The sequence below is a fragment of the Mya arenaria genome, chromosome 15, assembly GCF_026914265.1.
Source record: "Mya arenaria isolate MELC-2E11 chromosome 15, ASM2691426v1".
Lineage (NCBI taxonomy): Eukaryota > Metazoa > Mollusca > Bivalvia > Myida > Myidae > Mya > Mya arenaria.
This window is the reverse complement of record NC_069136.1, coordinates 31,878,976-31,905,516: the sequence shown is the minus strand read 5'-3', so window position 1 is coordinate 31,905,516 and position 26,541 is coordinate 31,878,976. Positions and strand designations below refer to the sequence as shown.

At 34.5% G+C, this 26,541-nt stretch overlaps 1 protein-coding gene across 1 annotated transcript in view; it reads right to left on the bottom strand.

Annotated features, from left to right (window-relative positions):
* The window catches only part of LOC128220342 (uncharacterized), a 157,689-nt gene that overhangs the window by 46,151 nt on the left and 84,997 nt on the right, over positions 1 to 26,541 (bottom strand). Inside the window, exon 7 of the mRNA XM_052928700.1 lies at positions 24,877 to 24,914. Coding sequence (XP_052784660.1) covers positions 24,877 to 24,914 — 38 coding nt within the window. The remainder of the gene's footprint in view (positions 1 to 24,876; positions 24,915 to 26,541) is intronic.

Genomic DNA, 26,541 nt, shown 5'->3' with positions numbered 1-26,541 from the left:
ATCCTATTTTCTTACATTACTACAATCAAAGTTTCATTCATATGTATAGTGAATTTAAACATTTCGGTCATTGTTTTAAGATTCCCAGATGACGATTATTGATTATTATTTTTTCGATCGTATGGTATTTTCGTACCAGCCTACTGGCGAAATCCTGGCAATCAAATAGGATCATACGGTATCCGACTGACCGAATTAGATACAAACCATAGCCACATGCCTTTGATCTTATCGTACCGTATGATCTGCAGCCAACATATTCCAATAAATGTGTTGTTAACTCTCTCAGTGTTTTGTTTGGATTTCAGTTGATGGGACTTTAATAAGGCGAAATAAATAACCATTGATAAATGCGGATAAATTTATATAACGATTAATGAAATGTGTACTGGAACCTGTCAGTTAGCCTGCATGAATTCGCAAAGCCTAGTCGTAAGAAGCCTGCATGATATACGCAAAGCCTAATCGTAAAACTAGAACTCCGCGAGTCGGATGTGTCGCCTGACGAATTATTTACTGTCGACATTATAGCTGTTAGATTGGCATTTTATTCATTTATAGACAATGATGTTGCCATTTAACTTTCAAGTGTAGGTGGCATATGAACTGAAGGTAACAACGTTAAGCCAGGAGCAAGCAATTGGTTATATAAGCACAATAAATACTGAAGTCAATGACATTGAGAAATAATTTGAAGATAATGGATTAATACGTTTTCAGGTGTGAAATGAGCATCTCTGTCTTGCTTCTGTCTAAACTGCTGCCAGACCGGTTTATGATGGCTGAAGTAAGACTCCAATTCACCAACAGACAAAATTTAAGCTCAAAAATTAATAAAGGGCAATAACTCTAAACATATAGATGGAAGAGTTCAGTTTTTTTGCACTGCACTTTCCCTCAATCAGATATACCTACGGAATAAGTTTCAAGTTGATACCTTCTATAGTTTATGAGATATGCCACGGACAAAACCTAAGCATGAAAATTAACAAAGGGCAATAACTCTAAAAATATGGCAGCAAGAGTTACGGTTCTTGTGCACTGCACTTGCCCTCAATGAGATCTATCTAGCTATAAAGTTTCAAGTTTATACCTCTTATATTCTTCAAGATATGCCCCGGACAAAACTTTAAGCATGAAAATTAACAAAGGGCAATAACTCTAAACATATAGATGCAAGAGTTACGGTTTTTGTGCACTGCACTTTCCCTCAATCAGATATACCTACGGAATAAGTTTCAGGTTGATACCTCCTATAGTTTACGAGATATGCCACGGACAAAACCTAAGCAAGAAAATTAACAAAGGGCAATAACTCTAAAAATATGGCAGCAAGAGTAACGGTTCTCACTGCACTTGCCCTCAATGAGATCTATCTAGCTATGAAGTTTCAAGTTGATACCTCTTATATTCTTCAAGATATGCCCCGAACAAAACTTTAAGCATGAAAGTTAACAAAGGGCAATAACTTTAAAACTAAGAAAGCAATAGTTACTGCTATTGTGCACTGCACCTGCCCTCCATGAGATCTATCTACATATGAAGTTTCAAGTTGATAACTCTTATATTCTACAAGATATGCCCCGGACAAAACTTTAAGCATGAAAAATAACAAAGGGCAATAACTCTAAAAATATGGAAGCAAAAGTAACAGTTCTTGTGCACTGCACTTGCACTCAATTAGATCTATCTACATATGAAATTTCAAGTTGATACCACTTATAGTTTAGGAGATATACCCCGGACAAGCGAAAATGGGACGCGGACCACCGCTGCCGACAAAAGTAACCCCTATATGTCGTCTTTTCAGGCGACACAAAAAGTAAGTTTTATTTTGGACATGGATATGGATAAATAACACCACAAACTAAAATTCAAAATATTTTCATTAAAAAGACAGCAAAATATACCTCCGGTGGTCAACCACTTGTTTGGACCGTTAACATGCGTTTGCCAATTTGAAGATATCAGACAGGGTTCGCCGCCCTCGCCCATTTTGTTTCCGTCTTGGTAATACATAATCAGGAATGAAAGTTAATTCTCCGGGGACATTGAAAGACAAACAATGAAAATAATAACAATATATTTAAAGAAATATAATTTTTTACGATAGAATTTAAATTTTTTTTTTTTTTTTACTTTTATGTCTAAAAAAGATTAGGGTCGGCGAGGAAAAAATAGGGTCAGTCGGGTTATCGGAAACACAGGTATTTTTTTTTTGGCCTAATGGACCTTGCCGGAAAACATACATGTACTATTTATCATCTTTGTTTAGTACAAACATTATATGGATAAATAAGATTTCTTATAATTATTATTAAAACCTATTTTATTATGGCGATCATTCATAATAAAAAATAACCCTGCTTTTAGTAAAAGTTGGAAACAACTTATATAAATCAACCTGAATCACTTTAACATCATTTGCAACTGTATTTAGACATTAATTTATGATTTGTAAAAAAATGATTTTTTACACAGGCATCATCAAACATCAGACTCCATATTCATTTAAAGTTCTAGACTAAGTTTTGTTTTTATTATCAAGGAAAATGCAATTGCATGTGCTTATCAAAACAAAAAGAACAAGGGTATGTTCAGAGTACTTTTAAGATCATTTAGATGTTGTTATGCACCAGCCAATTGTATATGGCTTCCCTTAGTCTGGAAATGCGGGGACTTTGACTTCCAGTCCATCCAATCTCGGGTAAAATACCCGACCTGCAGGGACAAACTGTTGGTAAAATCCCTGTCAAATGCCCGGCCACCAACCCGGGATACCTAGGTAAGGCCCATTCCCCGCCATTTTCAGTGTGAAGACTAAACCACTGCATTCACTTGGCACTGTTGAGCCACCTGAAAGGTAAAAGACACGGTCCTTTGCCCGTGCTGTCCTTGGTATACCAGGGGGCAGTGGTTACAATTGACTGGTGCATTGTTATCCCAGATTATGCTGCAAATGACAACACTATTTAAGGTTTTAAACTTACCTAAAGGCTTACCTATGTTTTGGTCAATCCAGACCAGTGTTTATATCGCTATGGCCATAGTTTTTTTATTTTTCGTTTTACGGGAGCGCCATACCTAAATATTGCAAAACCCAAATAAGAAAAAGATTCAAATTCATAACTTTATTTTTAATTTTTCCACCGCCCGTTTTTTCGATCTCCGATAGAAAATAAAATTTAGTGTTATTTAACCTAATGCTAATTTCACAACAACAAAAATTCCACCAGTAAATAAGAATCGAGACGAATTCACAAACAACAGTTTAATTCCAAAGATCATCAACAACAGAGGACAATTTTATAACAAGGGACAAAACTCGTTATCAATTAGATGTACATGAATATATTCACAGGGTTACGTTACACAATTAATTATATACAACAAACACTGGCAAAAGCCAGCGGTTGTTGTGCTTATGATGTCAACTGAAATATGTTACATATGTCATTGTTTTGTGATATCACATGCATATTATATGCCACCAGATGAAAATAAAACTTGAAACTTGCTTATTATCATCATCTAAGCGCTTGTAAGGAAAATGGACGCCTTTTACGAAAGTGGATTTAGTTTGAAGACTGATACACTATTGTTCATAAAATCAGTGCGTTTGTCATTTTGTGATATTTCGGAACAGAATTGTATTTTCTTTATACCAAAGCATAAAATTTCTTAAATATTTCTGTGTGTAGACCAGTTTACACGGGGAAATTTGCTGTACAGTTTCTGACAGTGACAACAGAAAAAGACGAGAATGTGACATTGGATTTGGCTTGTTTGTCTAAAGACAATAAAGTTATACCAACATATCGCATACCATTTAAATGGGCTTTGGCTCCTCTTTTCATGTCACCCATTTTAAAATGGATTGTTTGTATGTTGATTAAGAAACTATAAAAAATTGACTCTACTGTGAAATCTGGTAAGTTAGAGTTTCATACCTTGTTTCTTTCTTGTATCTCAAAGACATTAAATTTCTTCATATGTGTGTTTATCTCAATATATGAACCCAAAATGATATTAATCAACATTTTAGACACAAGCAATATGCCAGATGCCTTATGTTTTGCTAGTGCGAGTTTCAGTGACTATTAAAAGCACTACAAAAGTATAGATTCTCATATTAAAATCATGCATATATAATAATTTATGTGTAATTTTTATTTAACTGTGCGGTGTTAAATACTGTGGAGTTACAGCTGAAGAATATATTTTCATTAGTGTGAATCAGTTGACTTGTGGCGTTTAGGGAGTAAAATGAATATCCAAATGTTAAAAAAAGTTCCTTAAACGTGCATTATGCACCAGATTATGCACCAGTCAATTGTAACCATGGCCCCCGAGGTCTTTGGGTATATAGGGGATAATGAGAGAAATGGGCCGTGTTTTTACCTTCCAGGTGGCCCCACAGTGCCTAGTGGATGCGATGGTTTTGTTTTTGCGCCGAAAATAGTGGGGAAAGGGCCTAACCTCGAGGTGCGGGGGAATTTGGCGGGGATTTGACCAGTACTTTCTCCCCGCAGGGCGGGGATTTTAACAAGGATTGGCTGGACTGAAAGTCAAAGTCCCGGCTATTCTCCGGACCTGGGAGGAGGGGGCGTGGTTACAATTGACTGGTGCATTATTGTGGCTACTTGTGAAAATGACAATTTGTTTTCACTTTATTATGCAGATCTATTACATAACAGGCAGTATGAAGTACAAAACAAGTGTGCACATCTTCAAACAAGAGGGCCAAATGGCCCTGAATTGCTCACCTGTCATATATTGCACATTGGTTTGATAAGAAATCTGGATGGTTCAAAGTAGTTAAGGTTTTTTAGAAGTCTGGAATAAGCTAGGACTTATGGAGTATATCAAGGCCAGAGTTTTTATATCTTTAGATTTACGGGAGCGCCGTACCTAAATATTGCAAAACCCAAATAAAAATAAAATTCATTTTCGTAGTTTTATTTTTATTTTTTCCGACGAACGTTGCTCCAACGTTAAGAAGAAAATAAAATTAGTGTTCTATAACCCATATCCCAGAACCAACTGGTGTACCAATTGTCATTAATTATAGGTCTTTTTACTGCACAAACCACGTAAACCAGTCGGAAATATGCGGGGAAACAGAACAGGTACCCGTTACCATAACAACGTCCTGTCAAAAGTGAAAGTAGTTTTTGTCATACCCCTTATTTCTCGCAATTTCTGCAGCTATATAGAAATGTTTTACTACAAAAACGTTCCGATGTTTATTTTTCATTATTTATATCAAACCGTGGAGAACTTTAAGCGTGTTTATTGTGAATTTTTTTATAGATTCAGTATGTTGTTCGCGTTTCGTGGAATGATTGCGAAACTTCCGGTCAAAATAAGGAGACAGAAATTCTTGGGTTGTTTTGTCTATTAAAAGTCGTTGGCTCACGTCGTATATTAACAAGGATGAATTGGATTACAGTGCAAAAATGTATAGCTTCTGACAAACACAAACTGCAAAATGATATCGTGTTCATCATAGTCAAAATGGATATTTTTTTCTGAATTTGACTCTGGGGAGCATTGAACACACTACTTCACGATCACATATTTGAAGAGAAAAACACAAGGTATCGTGATATTCGTAGTTGTTAATTAGTTTAATAATGAATTAGAATTTAAATCGTTAAAGAATACTGAAAATGATGTAATAATAACATAGTGTGTGTTTCCGATAAAACAGAAAAAAATCTGAACATAAGATATCTGGCAGTCAGTGCAAGAAGTCAAACTTATCCGTTGCTTATTGCCAATGGGCATAGCTGGAATTAGGATATTTATCAGGACTGCTTCTAAAATCAGTTCTTAGACCTGGTTTTTTGAAACATATAACACTTGTCAAATTTATCATAATGCTCCCGAATTTTCTTTGGTGAAGTACATAAATGTAGATTTTGACTGTCTGTGTATCCGTAAGCCCTGTCAAACTTTGAAGTGAAGAGGAATTTCCATCAGGGCGTCAACTTTTTTTGGTTATTTTTTCTATATCAAAACCACATCACGGTAAATTGTCATGGTACTATTTCGTTAAAAACACATTTGACCTCCTTATTATACCGTGTCTGAAACTTTGTTCAATGTTTGATTACTTCACAATGGAAAGGTTATGCTTATACTGTGGGCAAAAGGTTAGAAATGGCCATTTAAACTTCTTTATTACACTGACATGTTTCATAAAATCCATGGGTTGATAATATAAGCACCTCATATGCATAGATGCATTCGAACAAATGTATACAATTAATTTTAATGAGCGCTTGAACTCAACAGTGTTGAGGTCAATATTTTCAGTCATTAAAAGGATCTTATAATTATGCTTTTGAAACTTTATGGTGATCTATCACCCTTTTTTCAGCCTATGAAATAGCTGACACAAGTATGGTGTGTTTTGTCTTCATGATATAAGAAGATTTAAAAAATAAAAAAAATCGGAGAAAAATCTGTTTTATTTTTATTTATTTCTCCTTCGGGACATTTTATGCATTTTATTTTTATTTTTATTTCCTCCTCCTTACCCAACTTTTTGAAAAATCTCCCGTAAATCTAAAGATAAAAAAACTCTGGCCCAAGTAAGAGGATGATATGTTGAACAGTAATGATAACATGGAGTCTGGTGAATGAACAACAAGAATTAGTTTAATTGCTTTTATTAATGAACTCAGTATTATAACAAGTGTTGGCAGTAACATATCTTTTAAAAATGTGTTAATTATTGTAGCGTAACCAAAAGCAAAAAAAAATGGTAGAGTAAGTTGCACACATTTTGGTATTTTTATGCAGTTATAGAAATATGATGTTTTACATCAGAAATATGATACATGTAACACATATGTTTAATTCTTGAATCAATGAGTAGCTTTCTGCAACAAAATAATATAGATGACATTATTTCTTCAAATGCCCTATTTGTATGAAATATTGAATGTTGTAAGTATTAAAAAAGCATAACGAGGAGTTTACAACAGTCATTACATATCAGATAGATTTACTGGACCACTTATTGCAAAGTTTTATATATGGTTTTACCTATGCCTGTTACCAAAAAGAACATAATGAAAATGTTGCATTGCTGAATGAAAGTAGCCACCATTGTTTTAATTTTATGACGCAAAGAAGTTTGGATTTTACATAAGCCTTACTGAACGGTTTGTTGGCATTGAAAGTAAATTTATTTGAATGAAATGACAATGTTGACATTGAAGCAAGGGCAAGTAGTTTTGCTTAGTTTTGTATTGTCAAGCTGAATGGATTTAGACATAAAATAGCATGATTAAAATTGTAATAAGAACTAGATGGATGTCGGCGGAACGCCAACAATGTCGAGCCCGTTGTTTCTTCTAACAGTAAGGTTAAGAAGGGAAGTTTTATTGACCTTGAAGTATGACCTTGACCTGTTTTTGATAGACATTTTGGCATTTGACCTTGAAGCATGGCCTTGACCTACTGATGGTCATGGTTCTTGCACCCGAAACACCACATTCTCATGTTGATCATTTGTGCAAAGTTATTTCAAAATATGTTGGTAAATAAGGAAGATATAGCCAGGACACCAGAAATTTTGGCATTTGACCTTGAAGAATGACCTTGAGCTTTAACTAATAAACAGGGTTCTTGCACCCAACACATCGCCTTCTCGTGTTGATCATTTGTGCAAAGTTATTTCAAAATATATTGGTAAATGAGGGAGATGACAGTGGTGAATATATATTAAGGTATGGTAGTTCGTGGACACCCCTGATCGTTTTAAACTTGTTTAGTGTGAAATAGTTATGCAATATGTTTAAAATTTTAATATTTAAAGTTTTCCTGTACCGAATTGAAATTGTTAATAAATATATAAATTCATTTATGCCAAAGTCAATTAACTGATACAGTTAAAAAAATTAATGGTATTTTTTGTACTTGCCATAAAAGTGTAACCCTTTTTGACCCACCAGTGATATTGACCTTATTTTTCATGGGCGAGAAAATTTGTCAATGTATGTTTTAATTTTCAAGAAGAAACTATGAAGAAATGGCAAAGTTATTTTACATTTTCTTAGATGATTTTGAATATTTGACTCTTTAAGTAATCTTTTGTATGACTTGAACAGAATTTATTTGCAGGATTATAAAGCTGTTGCCATGATCATTGTATGTTGATATTTAGAAGGGAAAGTATGAAGAAGTAGCAACTATTATTGCCATCAAAAAGGCCCAATGTTTGACCTTCTATCCCCCTATTGACCTTGACCATAATAATTTTCCATGAACAACAGCTGTGTTCAGACGGGTTTCTGTTAACTGATTGAAGGAGAAGTATAAAGAAATGTCAATGTTATGGGTAATGTTAAGTTTTCGTGCTGATGTTGACCTTTTGACTATTGTGATGACCGATATGGAATTCAAAAGTTGTGATTGGAATTTCCAATTAGCTCTAAGTTAATCTTTAACAGGATGCAGAGGCCGGGTTCAGTGGCAAAGCCCCTTAACACTTTATAGAATAGTCAAGCTAAAAATGCAAAGAAGATTTTTTATATCATTGACACATCTTTACACTTAATCTTTCATTCAATGATGAATCATTTTTTTATTAGTTTAACAATGAACTTTCCCGAGACAATTGCGTCTGTGTTTAGTAGGATTTCATCTTCCAGTTGGTGAATTGATAATTGTTCAAGATAACTGAAAGTGTCCTGAAGGACTTGCTTGTTTACAACATATTCCCTGTTGTCACAGGTGATGATGGCCTTCAGTTGATTTTTGACACTTGAAGTTCTGAACTTCCTTTTGCAGTGGGAGCATGTGAATGTTGGCAAGTCTTCATTGTACGTCACCTCTTGATGGCATCCAAAACATGTGGATGTACTGGAGGCTTGTACACTTTCAATTTCTTTCTTTTCCTCCAGTATTTCCTCCCCGGCATTTTGTGTTACATTTTCAAGATCATCATGGAGGGTAATGTGAGAGTCTGTGCTAGTGGACAGTGTTTTCTCTCCCATGAATTCTCTTACTGTGATGTCTTCCCACCTATACGTTCGGCCTATTGCTACTTTTTCAATGTCCTCATTCCAGATTGCTATATGTATTGAATCGGTCTCATCCGCGATTCTGATTGTCATTTTTGTCAACTTTTCGGACACTTTCACTGGAGTTGATACCTGTACAACCTTGGCAACAACATGGACCTGAAATGGAAGTATTGCTTGATGTATTAAATTTCTATTTTTGTAGTTGTATACATGCATAGTGGTGTTGGGTTGGATATATGTCTGACTGTTTGGGTAATTTTTTTATAACATTTAACATGTATGGTATAAGAAGAGATTTTCTTACAGCAAAGAAGGTAGTGTGTTTTCTGTGTTATTAGCATGTTTTACAGTGTTAGTTACATAATATCATAAGCAGTCTATTTTCCAGAAGTATAGTCAATACCATGTAGTTTTAATAATTTAATTCATGAATGCAACTGGTAGTTATGCAATGATTTGTTTGAGATGAAATTCAACTGAAATAGTAATTAAACAAGAAATGTCACAGTAAGTGACGAATGCCCCAGAATGTGACATTGACCTATTAATAAGGTCAGTATATGAAAAGGTTACAGTCCGGACACAACCACATACACTTAATTTTTTATATGCAGCATTAAATACCAATCATATGATAAGTGTGACATTGACCTTGGAAATAGGGACATGGGTCTAGTGCGTGACACATCGTCTTTATTATATATGTCAAACACATGTGGCAAGTTATTTTAAAATCGGACCATTGATTTTCAATTCGGGGGCATAAAAATGACAAGAACAATGAAACATTGAATTGGTGAATCACTGATCACTTTCGATAACAGTTTTGAGCCATTTTGAAGTAATATGATTCGAAAATGCTTTTAAATGACAAAGGGATTAAGAGAAATGGAACAGACATGGTTAGGCAATAAGTCAGGGTTCCCGTTGTCTGTTACACATGGGGGATTCATAAACCCTACTTTGGGAATTTTGTACCTCATATATGGAAATAACTAAATTGTGAATGTGTACTTAAATCACCACCTTTAAAGCTTTTTTCAAGCTCGATTACATTAAAGATGAAGTGTTTATGTCATGTACTCTTGGGTTAACGATTATTTAGTACTTCGTATGATTTCCATTACCACATACATTTGGATGACGCCAGCATCGACTGCGCATGGACAAAACGTAATTTCGACAAGAGGCCTGAGAAACATGGTTCCCACTCCTCAATTCAAAAGCGAGAGTATATGCCCTGTGCTGCTGCAACATTATAGTATACCCTGATAATGCTTGTTCTAAATGAAAAATAGCTTTACTATATGCTGACATTATAATAATAGTGTTACTAGTTGAATGATCATTTTTATTCTTCAAAATCATATATTTTTAAGTTTCAAAAGAGTGTCTGGCTTACCCAAATGGTGTCGGGGTTGGACGAAATAACTCGCAAATTTTATTCTTTTTTCCCTACTTATTACTGATTAATACAGAGTGCAGATATCTCAGACTGTTTCGGCGATATATTGATGCGGCTAATGCCGACACCCATTAATATATTGTATTGATGAAGAAAAGTTTGGTGTAAAAAGATTTTTTGCGTTAAAGTGTTGGAATTACCCGAATTTACTCTTTCCACTAAGGCCACACCAAATTAATTTCTAGTTCATCGGATTTCCCGCATGAGTTTTTTTCAAAGTAAAAAATAATAATTTTTATTTGAATTTTTACCTCTGCCCGCATCATTAAGAAGATGTCACAATATATTTTTTGGAGCTGGCATTTTTTTCGCCATATCGAACAACTATCGCCTATATTTGTTACAATTTTAGTGCTTTGTAACCTTAATTTGATTAGTTGTACATCGGTCAACCAAATGTATCCAGAAGCAAGATGGCCGCCCCCATGTGAATCGTTTTTCGTGATCATGAATAATCTCTTTACATGCATTTTATCGTATTCAACCAACCGAAATGTAAAATAATTGACTAGTTTGACAAGCATACCATAGGTTTACTGTGTAAACGGCTGGGTTTCTTAGCCAATGCATTTGTAATCAATGGTCTGCTTCTCGCAATCAGCAAATTCTTAGATTCTTGCATTAATGACTCAGTTTGTTTGATCGACATTAAAAATACTTAAACTGAGCTTATTAATACAGTTATCATTATAAGAATTCAGGGCTCGACATTAACCACTGCCCGATTGTCCGGGGCAAGTAATTTTTACAGTCGGTCAGTAACTTTTGCTATCAACCTGCCCGATCGGGCAGTAATAACTTTTAATGGTTAAAGTATTTTTCCTGTAAACAAGTCGATTGCATTATCAATTGAGTGTAAGTTTGTTTGTTTACGTTCGTTAAAAGTTGGTTTCCCAGCAATCTGTATAACAAAACAGCATTACCTCGCTTTATGACATCATTAGTCTTATCCCCCTCTGGAGAGAAATGAATTGATTGTCGGAATTTCCCATGATTTTGCGTATTGGCGGGAAAAGTGATGTCATTTAAGCTACATCCCCCTCTGGGGCAATTTGCCCAAATACGAGGCAAATATATTAATGGGTAGAAGATGAACAGGATTTAAAAAAAATGAAACACTCTTCTTTTGCCAATTGTCAGTTCAATTTAAAAAAGTTTAGTCCAGATTAACAAATGAAATCTTTTTTTTTCAACTTTACACTTAAAATTTATTTATAGATATGAAAACAAAAGTGAAATTAGAAACATTTTGTTCTCAAAAACTGGGACGAATATCTTACTCCCAGACGAAAATTAAATGCAGTGCAAGTTTTTTTTTCTTGCAATAATTATCACAAAAAAGTATTGAAAATCAATTTAATATGTTAAAGGACGAGTATTGATTCTGTACATATATTATTGAGAACTTGGAAACTAAAACTACTGTATAAATATGATGCTGACAGTTGGGGCTGATTGTTTTTTTTATTTTTATAAGACAGTAGATGTTCAAAGTGGTCACCAGTAGACTAGAATTTTGTGTTTACAATGCCTGAATTTTTTATGCTTGACCCCTGTATGAGTTGACTCACAAACAACCGCTGGTTAAATGTGAAAATATTGTAGAAAAAAATATGTCTTAAGAAATCGGGCAAGTAATTATTTTATTCTGGCAAGTGAAAATGGCTTGTTGCCCGAAGGGCAACCAAGTATAAAAATAAGCGTCAAGCCCTGGAATTGATTGCCCTTATCAAAAGGGTGGTAATACAATGACTGCTTTAACATCCCAAGGAAGCGAAAAACATACATTAATAATAACTTAAGAAATAAAACAAAATAAAATAAAAGGCACGTTCATTGTATACGCCGTGTACCTGTTGTTGGGGCCCTTTTTTAAAAGGGTGGTGATACAAAGACTGCTTTAACATCCCAAGGAAGCAAAAAACATACATTAATAATAACTTGAGAAATAAAACAAAATAAAATAAAAGGCACGTTCATTGTATACGCCGTGTACCTGTTGTTGGGGCCCTTATCAAAAGGGTGGTAATACAATGACTGCTTTAACATCCCAAGGAAGCAAAAAACATACATTAATAATAACTTGAGAAATAAAAAAAAAAAAAATAAAAAGCACGTTCATTGTATACGCCGTGTACCTGTTGTTGGGGCCCTTTTTTAAAAGGGTGGTAATACAACGACTGCTTTATCATCCAAAAGAAACAGAAAGCATAAATAATTTCTTTTTTTTTGCTAAGTAAAATATAAAGCACGTTCATTGTATACGCCGTGTACCTGTTGTTGGGGCCCTTTTCAAAAGGGTGGTAATACAATGACTGCTCAAACATCCTAATGAAGCTTAGAAAATAATTCCCTATAAGTAAAACTTTATCTTAGTGAGGGGCATCACGATCCCCTCCGGCGCCTTGCTTAGAGATACGTTCATTACAAACAACAAATATGGCAGGTTTACCTGACAACTACAAACACATTATATTATATTGAACAAGAATGAGCATAGAGGGAACGAAACGATAACCGGCACGGCACCTTAAGCGACACACACGATAGTGATTCACACGATGAACGAAATACTAAGCTAACAGCCAAATGTATATAGAATATTTATTGTTTTACATATTTTACCTTTTGGAATTACCGAAACATACGAATGGAATTCATGGATTTAAGCAGGTTTTTTGGAACGATGAATACCAAATCGACTATCCATTATTATCAAGTCCGGTAAACAAACATTTCATTCCTGGAGTTATGAGATGAACGCGTATAAATTGGATCTCTACTACTTTTAGTAGCTATAATTTATTGATTTTCAATCTACATTATGGTGACAAACCATTTCTTTTCTTTTCTTCTTTCGTTTTCACATGAAAGGATGAGGTATTAAGGAGTATGATGATATACATCGATTTAACCATAAATTATTAAATGCAAGTCACCATAACCTAAAACGAAACCAAATTATTTTTCGGGCGAAGTTGGCAAGAAAGAAAACCAATATCGGTATAAACTGTATAAAGACATTTTGAGTTAACAATTCTACCGATTTAAACCGTTACATCCATAGTGCTATTAGAAGTCCATGATGATTTTACATGCTATGGTGATGGTGTTGTAATATAACGCTTCTGGTCCAGGTTTATTGTTAGGAAAAACAGTTTTTGATCCTAGCCCTAATTCATTCATTCACTTAAAGATATTGAAATTTTGAAAATATACATGGTTACGACCTATTGATAAAAAAGAGAAGGCACTGGACCAGGGGCTACATACCTGTATATAGAAAGTATACTATGTTTTTTTTGTTTTTTTTTATCCCGCACATACATATTAAAATGGAAAAAATCGGGCGCAGGCAAAAAAAAAAAAAAAAAAGAAAAAAAAAAGAAAAAAAAAAAGAAAAAAAAAAAAACACCTAAATTATTAATCATTATTATTTAAAAAAAAAAACAACCATAATAACCCTCTCTATATATGTACATGTACATTTAAAAAACACATAGGCAAAGTAATGTCAACGCACTCTCTGGTCTTGAAGAATTTCCAATAAGTAAATAGTGAGGCAATAGTCGGGCATCGACAACAAAGTGGTCAGTTCATATATATATTAGAAATATTAATACATAGAGTGGGCAAAAAGTCCTGTTCTCACAACACTTTCTTGTCAATGAACTGACCGTGAATCTTGCCCATCCTTCAAAAAAATACCATTCTTACACGTAAATGTTTTTTAAGATACAAGACTGGAGAAATGAAACCATATCCAATATTCAGAGCTGTGGGACCTCCCTAGATGTCATTCATCGCAGGTTTCGCGGCATTTTGGGTAAAAAATTACTTCTTTGACGAATATCCCATCAACCGATGGGGGTAAAACTCCCCTTTTGGCTTCAAAATTCTGTTTAAGTCACACTTGGGGATGTGACGGGGTCAAGCCATAATGCAGCCATTATAGGGCGCGGGCAGACCTTTATAAACTCAACAACAACAACGGAATTGATGTCATTTAAGTTTTCATAGCAATGCATATTTGTGAATAATTTACAAGTTTGCCCACAAGTTGTTTAAGGAAGAAATTGAGTCATCTTTGGCACTGGTGTTTTCATCGTCACTCGCGGAATCATCCAAGAGAACATTTTAGTTATAATGCAAAAACAATTCAAAATACTTCCAATGGAACTGCAAATGCCTCTTGCAAAATACAATATGCACATTTGTAGCAAGTTGCATGATTCTAGAGAACATGTAAAATTTTGCAAAACTTGACATTTTAAGCCACTAAAATTCAGTGCAAATATTCCTGAAAACAACTGGTACCAAACAGGTTTACCTAGTATTTATAACTGATGTATGCCCTTTATAAGAATTAGGAGGGAAAAAACATAATGATATGTTAGAAAAAAAACCTTGGTGTTTAATCTCAACACAATGCCAGTCAACTGTGTACCTAAATCATCAACAGGAACTTGTCTAATTGGATTTTGATGAATATGGTTGTATGTAATCTAAATACCCTTCTGAGGGCCTCTACTGAATATACATGTGGGTCAATGCTTGGTCACGTGATGAGTAGTAGTGGGTCAAAATTTGCATAAAATAATTCGACAATAAATTCGTGTTTTGCATATTGAACCCACAGATATAAGTGGATTAAGATATGAATTTAATTGCATAACATGTCTAGAATAGATATTTTGATATTTATACCAGTTTTTTCCACTTATTTTGATTAGGGTTCAGATGTAAACAAACACGGGGGTGGGGGGTGGGGGGGGGTGGGGGGGACGTAATTCTATAAAATTATGAAGATTTAAGACTTACTTCGCATTTTCCATGTCTCTGAAAGCATGGTGACTTTCTGCTCTCCAAGAAACAAGGGTTTCGTAACCTGTTTCTGTTTGTACTGTCGCTCCAAAGAACTGACTTCCATTTCTGCTCGTTTTAAGAGGCGACACTTTGTGAATATAACCAACAACGTCAGGACAACTCTCTGGTTTCTTGTTTGTTTGCGCCATTGTTTTGATAGCAAAACGTTTGAGGGAAACCGATTTACTCAGTAACTATTTTCTATAGTACTACGCTCAAAAAAGTAGGTCCAATGTTGGTCATGAGCAGTGGTCGAAACTAGTACTAGCCCGACAGCAAAAAACTAGTATTTTTTCTCTCGGATTAGTGTAAATTCTCTATATACAAGCCAGACTTAAAAGTGACGAAAATAATTCCTAAAATGGTTTATCACTAGTTACAAGGGAAATCACAGGTTGTTAAAAGGTCATTGGTTGATGAAGGAAGTCACTGGATGCTAAAAAAATCACTGGTTGCTACTTTGTTTAAGTATATTGTTGAATAACAACGCATGAGGGACGACCCATGATGGACGACAGACAAAAGGCGGTCACAAAAGCTCACCTTGTTACAAAGTGACTGGGGAGCTAGAAACCCATGATCCCTGCAATAGTCTGGGTTCCAAGGCAGAAAAATGTGAAAAATAAGGAAATTTACTGCACCCCTCTGCTATACAAAATAATTTGGTATCAAATTGTAGGTTAAAGTCTGTAGATTATGAAAAGTGCGTTTGGCCACTTGGCGGCTCTTGCGAAAAGGAAATATCGAAGATGGCGCCCAAGATGGCCGCCATTAATTGCCATTTCAGTAAAAATACTATGTTCGAATATAGCTATTTTCATTAAATAAATAAGAAAAAATATTCACATGGATATTACTTTTCTCATAATGTACTTCAAATTGACATATAAACTTAAATAAGTCAAGGTCATTGTCAAGGTCGTTTTCAAGGTCAAAGTATAAAAAATGCCCTAAAATTCTATTTTTCCTGTTTACTTTTCTTCTTTTTAATTCATTTATGTTAATTGTGTGTTAAAAAGTGCTGGCAGAATCGTAAATTGTATGTTCCTTCATTTAAAACAATATTTTAGGATATAGCTTTTATATTTTTTGAAAACGGCAAGGGTTCATACTATAATAGCATGCCAAAGGTGGTCGCAAGATTGCTATTGCTGTAAGAGTCTTATAGCAAACTGTGCTAGTGTTACTCTGAAAGTCTGTCTAAATGCATGGCTTGTATCTATTAAATAGTATGCTTTATGTTGACATATCCATCTGACCTCTCCCATGTCAAGTTTAAGCTTATTTCAGCCATTTCAAGGTCATGGTCATTTCAAGGTCAAGATATGCAAAATAACTCAACATTTGTTTTTTTCTATAAACTTTTTTTCCATTTTCATTTCAATTTACATTTAGTATGTGTCTTAAGGCGTAGACAGAATTGTAAATTATATGTTCCCTCATTTAAAACAATTGTTTAGGGTATAGCTTTTTTATTTTTTGAAACCGCCACCGCCAAGGATCATAACGTTAGAGTGCGCCAATTAAAGGTGATCGCAAGATTGTTATTGCTGAACGAGTCTAATGGCAAGTTGTGCTAGTGTAACAGTCAATTCATATGTATATCTTAATTAATGGCATGTATCAATTTCATACTGTGCTTCATGTTGACATACTTATCTGATTGCTTCAAGGTCAAGGTCAGTTCAAGGTCAAAATATATTGAAACACAAACATTTGAGAATATTGTTATTTTCGCCTTTTTATTTCTTAAATTTTGTTAATTAATTTGTGTTTGCAGAAAATTAATTGATAGTTTTCTCTATTTTGATCTCTGTTCAGTTACTTTTAAGTGAAATGTTTTAAAGATAATATGGAGACAACTAGGTGTCGTCCTTGTACATGTTACCCAAGGCAGTTAGAACAATTTGTTTATTCCAAGATACTTCATTATTAGTACATTGTAACTGTTTCATTTTTAAACATATATCCATACGAATAGATGTTATCTATTTTATAAAGAAGTTCATATTGAAATACAAAATAAAGCTTTTCAAAATCAAAGTCAAACTCATTTGAATGTCATTTGAATGTCAAAATGCAAATATGTTCAATATCAACGCTGTTATTATTTAATTTATTTATATTTTGGTTAAATTTGATCTAAAAACGTCTATACATTACCAAAATCACCAAGCAGTTTTAACCATAGTTAATATATTTCCCATATTAAAAGTCAAGTCAACCACAAAATGTCCCTTCTTGAGCCAATTTAAACATGCTACATGACATATATTTTTATGTAAGCACATCCAGCCTTTTCAAGTCCATCCAATGTTTTGCCAACTTAATGTATTGATATCATAATCCAAAATCAGTTCGTTCTAGGTATAATACCTGCTAAGCAGGCCATAAAGTGTTTATATATAAGCCTACTGAATGCCCGAAACCCCATTATGGCTCATTTTGTGCCCTTCTAAGCGCCAAAAAAAGAATCCACATGACACAAAAGGTCCCCAACAGCCCTCTGAATGATTGCAATAAAGCCATTTTGTACCTTCTTACTACAGAAGGGTTCGTCAAGTGCTCAAAAATCACTATTATGGTAACAGACAAACGCTTTCATTATCAAATAAACACAGACGGGCTCTACGAAAGCCAAGCCAGTGGCCATTCAACCGCGTTCGGCTGAAACCTAACTCAATCTTCCAGACCATCATCACACTATGGCTGTTCGCAAGTCCACTTTGTGTCCAATAAACTTTTTTCATTTCTGATATCTGCCAAATATAGACCGTATGAAGCCAATCGAGTGCCACGTGATCCATAAAGTTGCCATATTCAAGGCCATGTAGGTTCTATACGAGCCGAAACAGTACCAGTGCCAGTGTACAGTCAAGCATATCAATAGGTAAAAACTCCATAGGTCTATAATTAAGTCGGTTCAATTATCTATGAAGTCAATTGTGACTACAATAATGCTTATTTAGAGCCAAACATACCCATGTGTAGCACTATATAAGCCTACTCAGTGTCAAATAGACCACATTTTGGAAACCATTGAGCCCATTTAGATCCAAACAAACCCATGTGAGGCTCTAAGTAAGCATACACAATGCCCTTAAGACAACAGTTTCGAAACGATATAGTATATTTAGAGCAAAACAAACCCAAGCAAGACACATAACAGGAGATTCATATTTATATGATATGATATATTTGTCCAATGAAATCCGAAGTTTGTTCTTCGTTTTAAATTAACTTGTATATCCTATAAGTTTTTTTTCGTATTTGACTAGTTTCCCTTCATTCCACATTTTTATTCAAAACATTCGACCACCTAAGGTGACCTTTCAATTAAGAACTGCTTTCTCTTTACACATTAGTATAAATTAAATAAAATGAAGTAGAAATACAGAATTTGGCAATATTTTTTAACCAAACTGAACTTGAAATATCTTCAAAACAATAAAACTAGTATATAGATCGGCAATCTCTTAGAGTAAGGTATATATTAGTGTATCATCAACCTTATATATAATTCAATAATTAGTGTAGATGGTGACCAAATTGTTGTCAAGGAAAAATGTCAATAAATATCATGTATATAAGTGAATTGCTTTTTTTTATTTACTTGACTCAAGTTACTCTATGGTTTGGATCCGCCTACTGATTACCGTTCAGATTTCGGAGTTATTTTATAGACGAAAACAAAGAAAACACTCAAACAAGGTACACTTTTATGTTATGACCTTATAATAACCATTATTTGGCCTATTCTGTGAGTTAATTTATAATTTTAAGCATATTATGAAATAGAAACACTGCTTGTATTTAGATTTAAGACATAGATATATAGTCAAAAATTTCACTGGAAAACTTCATGGTAACGCCAATTTCTGCACTTTCATTATGCAACATGTACTGCTATGGCACCAAAATGTTTTTAGAAACTCTGACACTGTTCTCTGAAAACTGACCTAATATTGATGATATTTAGTTCTGCAATCACACGTTGTAAATGAACATGCAATAGTAAACTTTAAAAAGAGAAGAAAATAGACAATAGACTTGATATCTTCAAGATACAAGAATTTTGCGTATTTGTATTTTTACCTTGAAATGAACTTGACCTTGACATTGAAGAGATCATTCATGCATGGTAACATGAAACACATTATGAAATAGATGCATTCCATGCATTTAGATATACTATAGACTAAGACTTAAAGTGTAACACTTGCACAATTTGCCTTATTATTAAGACTCTTACAGCAATATCAACACCTTTGGCACCCTGTAATAGTATTAAAACTGCACCTATTCAACAAAATCTAAAACCTTTACGTAATTAATATGTTTAAAATGAAGGACAATACAAATTGCAGTTCTGCCGCCTCTTTTTGACACAAACTACACATAAATTAAAAAAAAAAATCAATATTGCAGGAAAAAAATCAATTTTTCGGGTACATTTTAATGTTTGACCTTGAAAAAAAATGACCTTTACCTTGAAGTAGTTTAGGCTGTATGTCAATTGGAAGAACATTATGAGAGGAGTTATATCCACGAAAATGTTCTTCCATATATTCAAACATTACATTTTTACCGAATTAGCAATTTATGATAGCCATCTGTTTTATCCTTTTTAGCTTATTTTGAATAGTGACCGGATGTATGCCATTTTGAATATCTCCATGGTAACAGCATATAGGGTGAATTCAAAATAAAATATTGAAAGAACATACATAGCAGTTCATTTTGGTATATATATAAGCTTGATACACATTATCATTTTTGAATAATAAAAGAAAGAAGCCAGTCATCAGTGTATTTTTCTCAAAATTTACATTTTGACCTCTAAAATGACCTTGACCTTTAAAATATAAAAATGTAAATAAACTTGAATCTGAACAGTAGTGGGTGTATGTATATATTTAAAAGTGATTTGGTTTTAATATTTACTTTCAAAGTATCTTATCAACCTATTATTTGATTATTTCTCATATTACAAATTTTGGCGGCCATTTTGAACGCCATCTTGAATTTAGCGAATTCGCAAGAGCCGCCATGTGGCCAAAGGCACTTTTCATAAACAATAGACATTCTCCTAACACGACATATAAAAATAATTTGTATAACATGCCGGACACTTTTTTCTCAAAAATGAGGACTTGGAACCCGGACTACAACGTGGATAATTTTGAAGCTTAAGTTTGAACAATGTTGGTAGAGGTCTACTAAACAATGCTTCACGCCAAATATCTAAGACCTAAGCCTTGTGGTTTTGGAGAAGATTTTTTTTTAAGGTTTTACTATATACATATAAGGAAAACCAATGACCCCTCGGGGCAGGGTCATTTTTTACCCCAATGCCAAAGTTTGGACAATAAAGGTAGAGGTCAACTTAATGATGTATTATGCCAAATAGCTCTCGTCCTTGTGAATTCCGAGAGAATTTTTTTTAATGCTTCCATTATATACAAATATTGAAAACCTAAGCCTATGAACACGGGTCGTGGCCATTTTGACCCCAGGGCTAAAGTTTGAACAATCTTAATAGTGGTCCGATAAACGATCCTTCATACCAAATATCTAAGGCCTTCGCCTTTTGGTTTCGGAGAAGAAGATTTTTTAAGTTTTCATCATATACATATATAAGGAAACCCATGACCGCCCGGGTGGGGCCATTTTTTGACCCCAGGGCCAAAGATTGAACAATATTGGTACAGGTCAACTAGATGATATATCAGTCCACTAGACGATGAATCATGCCAAATATCTAAGCTCTAAGCCACGTAAGTTCAGAGGAGATGATTTTTGAAGTTTTCACTATAAACATATAGAGAAAACTCATGAACCCCCAGGGGGCGGGGCCAATTTTGACCCCAATGCCATAATTTGAACAATCTTTGTAGAGGTCCACTAGACGATGAATCATTCCAAATATCTAAGCTCTAGTCCAAGTAAGTTCAGAGGAGAAGATTTTTGAAGTTTTAACTATAAACATATAGAGAATACCCTAACCCCCGGGGCGGGGCCAATTTTGACCCCAAGGCCATAATTTGAACAATCTTTGTAGAGGTCCACTAGACGATGAATCATCCAAATATCTAAGCTCTAAGCAACGTAAGTTCAGAGGAGATTTTTGATTTTTTTTACTATAAACTAGGGATGGCAACGAGTACCCGAGTACTCGAGTACTCATTCGAACGTCCGAGTACTCGAGTACCAAATCAGTACTCGAGTACTCGGCAAAAATATAATAAAACAATCTATAAAAATTACCAAATACACGATTTACAGACAAAATATCAGATCTGGTTGGTTGCCAAGAGGACAATTTACGGCCCCTCTAATCCCCGCTGTGTACACAATTGACCTCAAACAATTAGTTGACAGTTGTTGTGATAGTTGCAAACTGTCAACAAAGGACCCCTATTTCAAATAAGCACTGATGTCAATTAGCGAAGTTTTGATAGCGGTACTTTCACCTACACAATTCTATTGTATATCAAGTACCGACCTTTCACCAAACAATGGACGCTTACGAGCGAAAGAGTATTCGACCGTTACGAGAATTGATTTCTTAATGGGCGTATTTTAACTATTTTTGTAATGATTATCACGATTGATTGATTGATATTTTAAATCAAGAATTATGAATATTAATGAGGTAAACAACAATTACACAGTACGAAAAACTATCATTTAAAAAAATAATAATATGTAGAGTAAACAACTGAACTTCGTACTGAATTTCGTTCATTGTAATTCTGATTGTTGTTCATTTCTGCAGTGCATACTTGTATAAAATGAAACGAATAAGACAAATTAAAAGCCTGAAACAACATTTGTGTTCTTTTTATATCATTTTTTTTTGTTAAAATACGTAATGAAAGTTTACTTTAAAGGTGAAAATGACCAATAATACGACCAACGCACAACATACGTCATTAACGATACATGTATACACAATCTTGTCTAAAGTTGCGAACACATATTCAATTTTTCCGAGTAATCGAGTACCCGAGTACTCGATCGAACGATTGTCCGAGTACTCGAGTATTAATTTTACTACTCGTTGCCATCCCTACTATAAACATATAGAGAAAACCCATGACCCCCCGGGGGCCGGGCCAATTTTGACCCCAGGGCCATAGTTTGAACAATCTTTGTAGAGGTTCACTAGACGATGAATCATGCCAAATATCTAAGCTCTAGTCCAAGTAAGTTAAGAGGAGAAGATTTTTGAAGTTTTAACTATAAACATATCGAGTATACACATGACCCCCCGGGGCGGGGCCAATTTTGACCCAAGGCCATAATTTGAACAATCTTTGTAGAAGTCCACTAGACGATGAATCATTCCAAATATCTAAGCTCTAGTCCAAGTAAGTTCAAAGGAGAAGATTTTTGAAGTTTTCACTATAAACATATAGAGAAAACCCATGACCCCCCGGGGCAGGGCCAATTTTGACCCTAAGGCCATAATTTCAATAATCTTTGTAAAGGTCCACTAGACGATGAATCATGCAAATATCTAAGCTCTAGTCCAAGTAAGTTCAGAGGAGAAAATTTTTGAAATTTTAACTATAAACATATAGAAAATACCCATGACCCCCCGGGGCGGGGCCAATTTTGACCCCAGGGCCATAATTTGAACAAACTTTGTAGATGTCCACTAGACGATGAATCATGCCAAATATCTAAGCTCTAGGCCAAGTAAGTTCAGAGGAGAATATTTTTTAAGTTTTCACTATAAACATATAGAGAAAACCCATGACCCCCCCCCCCGGGGCGGGGCCAATTTTGACACAAGGGCCATAATTTGAACAATCTTGGCAGAGGACCATTTGGTGATCCTACCTACCAAATATCAACGGCCTAAGCCTTGTGGTTTGGGAGAAGAAGATTTTTAAAGTTTTTCCTTTTGGTTGCCATGGCAACCAGAGTTCTGCATGGAATTGAATTCTTTGAACAACTTTGATAGAAGACCACCCAAGGGACATCCCTATGAAGTTTTATTAATATTGGCCCAGCGGTTAAGGAGGAGATGTCTTTTAAGTAAATTGTTGACGGACGACGCACGACGGACATAAGGCCATTACAAAAGCTCACCTTGTCACAAAGTGACAGGTGAGCTAAAAATACATTCTATAATTTTTTCCGAAAAAAAGAAAAAAATACGGAAAATCCATCATCTTATGTTTATTATTTTTTCTCGATGCTCATTTTTGGACATCTTTTTCTTAATTTTATTCCCTCCTCCTTGCGCTTATTTTTGAAAAATTTCCCGTAAAACGAAAAATAAAAAAACTCTGGCCTATTGGTGAAAGATATTTGTTCAAAACTGTTGTTTTGTCTGAATTGTTACATCAATTTGGACCAGACAATGACTCATGTTCCTGTTAATTTGAGCTGTCATATTCAGCATCGTTGTAACAAGGTAAAATTTTGGTCACTTTAATTATGACTTGAATAAAATAATACTTAGTTGATAATTCCAATTTCCAATCCAGAGCGTGACTCTTACAACGCAAAATAATATTTACCAGTCTTAGGTACACATGCTTTATTGCATAATTATTGCTTTAATTAATGATCCTTTGTGCATGAGATTATGAACAATGAATTCAAGCATGCTCAAAACATATTTATTGTTAAAAATAAGTTTAAAATTCCAAAATTTGAACCACATTGTTTACACTGAAAGTCGCCATTTTGATTGAATTTATTGAAACCCATGCTAAACCGATCGATGTACAGTATAAAAACACCACCCATCGGTAACTTCCCTTTACAAGAACACATAAACTAGCGTATTTTTTTTTAAATTGATTATATATTTCAGCCTTTCAAAATAATATTACCTGAAAAAAAATGGTTGGCGATCAAAATGTAGGTGCTGGCGCACAATTTTTTTTAATTTTTTTTTTTACATTATCCAAAAATAGGAGCGGTAAATCCGCAGAAAGAAACATCAATTTGGTGCGGCCTAAAGGCAGACATAATATATCAACAAACCAACAATAGTAAGATTTACAGTGAGTTTGTTATTTATACTGTATACCGCTGTATACTGTGACCTCTGGAAAGAATATTCTACAGAATGAACATATCATGGCAATTGAAAATGTGAATAAAGGGTCTATACTTCTAGGGATCTTGAATTCTTGAATCACCCTTCCCATGAAAACAACAAACATTAATGTCCCACGAACATTAATGATTTCACAGTATATAACAACTCTTTCAATGGAAAAAAATATCATGTGATTCAGAGGATGGATATATTTAATGGAAATAACAATTTTGGAGTAGTATGAAACATATTGACCTTTTCAAAGGGAGGGAAAACCTGGACAAGACTTAAACACCATTACTTATTCTTCATAGAGCCAAGTTTCAAATAATTCTAGTGATAAAAATAACTATAAATTGATGTATTATTCATAAAGTAGTTAACCTAATAAAAAATACATGACTGCAAACAATACCTGCTAAGGTACATCCAATACTTACTTAATGAAATCTGCTATTGGATCCCTTGTTGTTTGTAACTGTGAAATAAATAAATAGCATATTAGTTTAAAGACAATGATCATTAACAATGACCGTGACCTGTGGAAAAATAAGTCATCTGCTGGTAGAGTAAAACCTACTATTCAACCATTCTTGGGTTATTGTGTGAATAATGTTTTCATATCTTTACCGTGACCAGGACGTATAATCTACTGACCCACACAGGGCTTGACGCTTATTCTAATACTTGGCTGCCCTTCGGGCAACCACCTAGCCATTTTCACTTGCCCGAATGGATTTTTTACTTGCCCATTTTTGGGGGCTCATTTTGTTGTTATACTTCACATCAAAACCCATTTCCATATACAACAAAATGAGCCCAAAAAAATTGGGCAAGTAAAAAATCCATTCGGGCAAGCACATCAGGGCTTGCTGTATTTGAAATAAATCAGTTGTCATGAAATTTGTAACTAATAGCACATACATTCAAGAAATAAAATTGAATTATAAGAACGAACAGTCAACCTCTTATTATCTTAGCCTTGTAATCTTACATTTATTTAGAAGTAAATTACAATTTATCGCAATGTAAAGTGAAATCGTAAAGTTCCAAAAACCGAGCATCCGAAAATTGGAGCAGTCCGAAAAATAGCCAAAAATCGCTGTGTTTGAGTCCAGGAAAATTGTTCCCCCAAGACTCAACCCAGCGTCGTTTTGGTTTATTTTCATAGCTGGTCTTTTTCTCGGATGACTTAGCCTTTTTTCGTTTGAAACATTAAAAAAAACTTGACACTGTCGACTGTCAAAACACCATTTGTGTACATTGTGAGGGCATTAACTGGAATGCTAGCTATATGGATTTGGTGCAGCTCACGCGATTGGCCAACGGATCTAGACGGAATTACTCGAGCTCTATCGGAAAATATTCGGCAGTCTTCGCCATCGTAGTTTCGAATGAAAATGTCAGAGGTGCTCCGTTTGACCCGATTTTTTGAGTCAACAACCAATGAGTGCATTAGTTTCGGTTTGATAAATACTTTCCAAGAAGGAGAGTACGGACTACTATTTTTTACCCGAAATGTCGCCACTATGACGAGTTTTTTTGTTACTGCCCGATCGGGCAGGTAGATTCTAAAAACTACTGCCCGTCTGCAAAAATTACTTGCCCCGGGCAATCGGGCAGTGGTTAATGTCGAGCCCTGCCACAAAGTATACCGTATTATATCATGCATAGGACGCACTTTTTTACCCCCAATTCTCGTCTTAAAAATTGCCTGCGTCCTTTCTATGCTATTAGAATTTCATCTGTTTTTTCCAAGTCCATTTCAGGTCAAAAATATCGGACCAGGGAAGAACGCGGTAATAGTAAGTATCTGTACTGCGTCACCGAAGAGAACAAGTGACATAGGTAAAATCACGCAAGTTAACACACGCAGAAATATATATTGAATGTTTACTTTAAAATGATTTATTGAGAATTAAATTGAAAACAAACACCAGTGTTTACTTTTTTACAAAAGGGACGCTATTCACAAAAACTCGATGTGAGTCAGCACTTGAACTGGATTGAGTTATAATGGCAACGGAAAATCGGGAAAGGAGGTAAATATCAATTAATCTTTGTTCATGATCTTAATGTTTCGATATTTTACAAAACATTTTGTT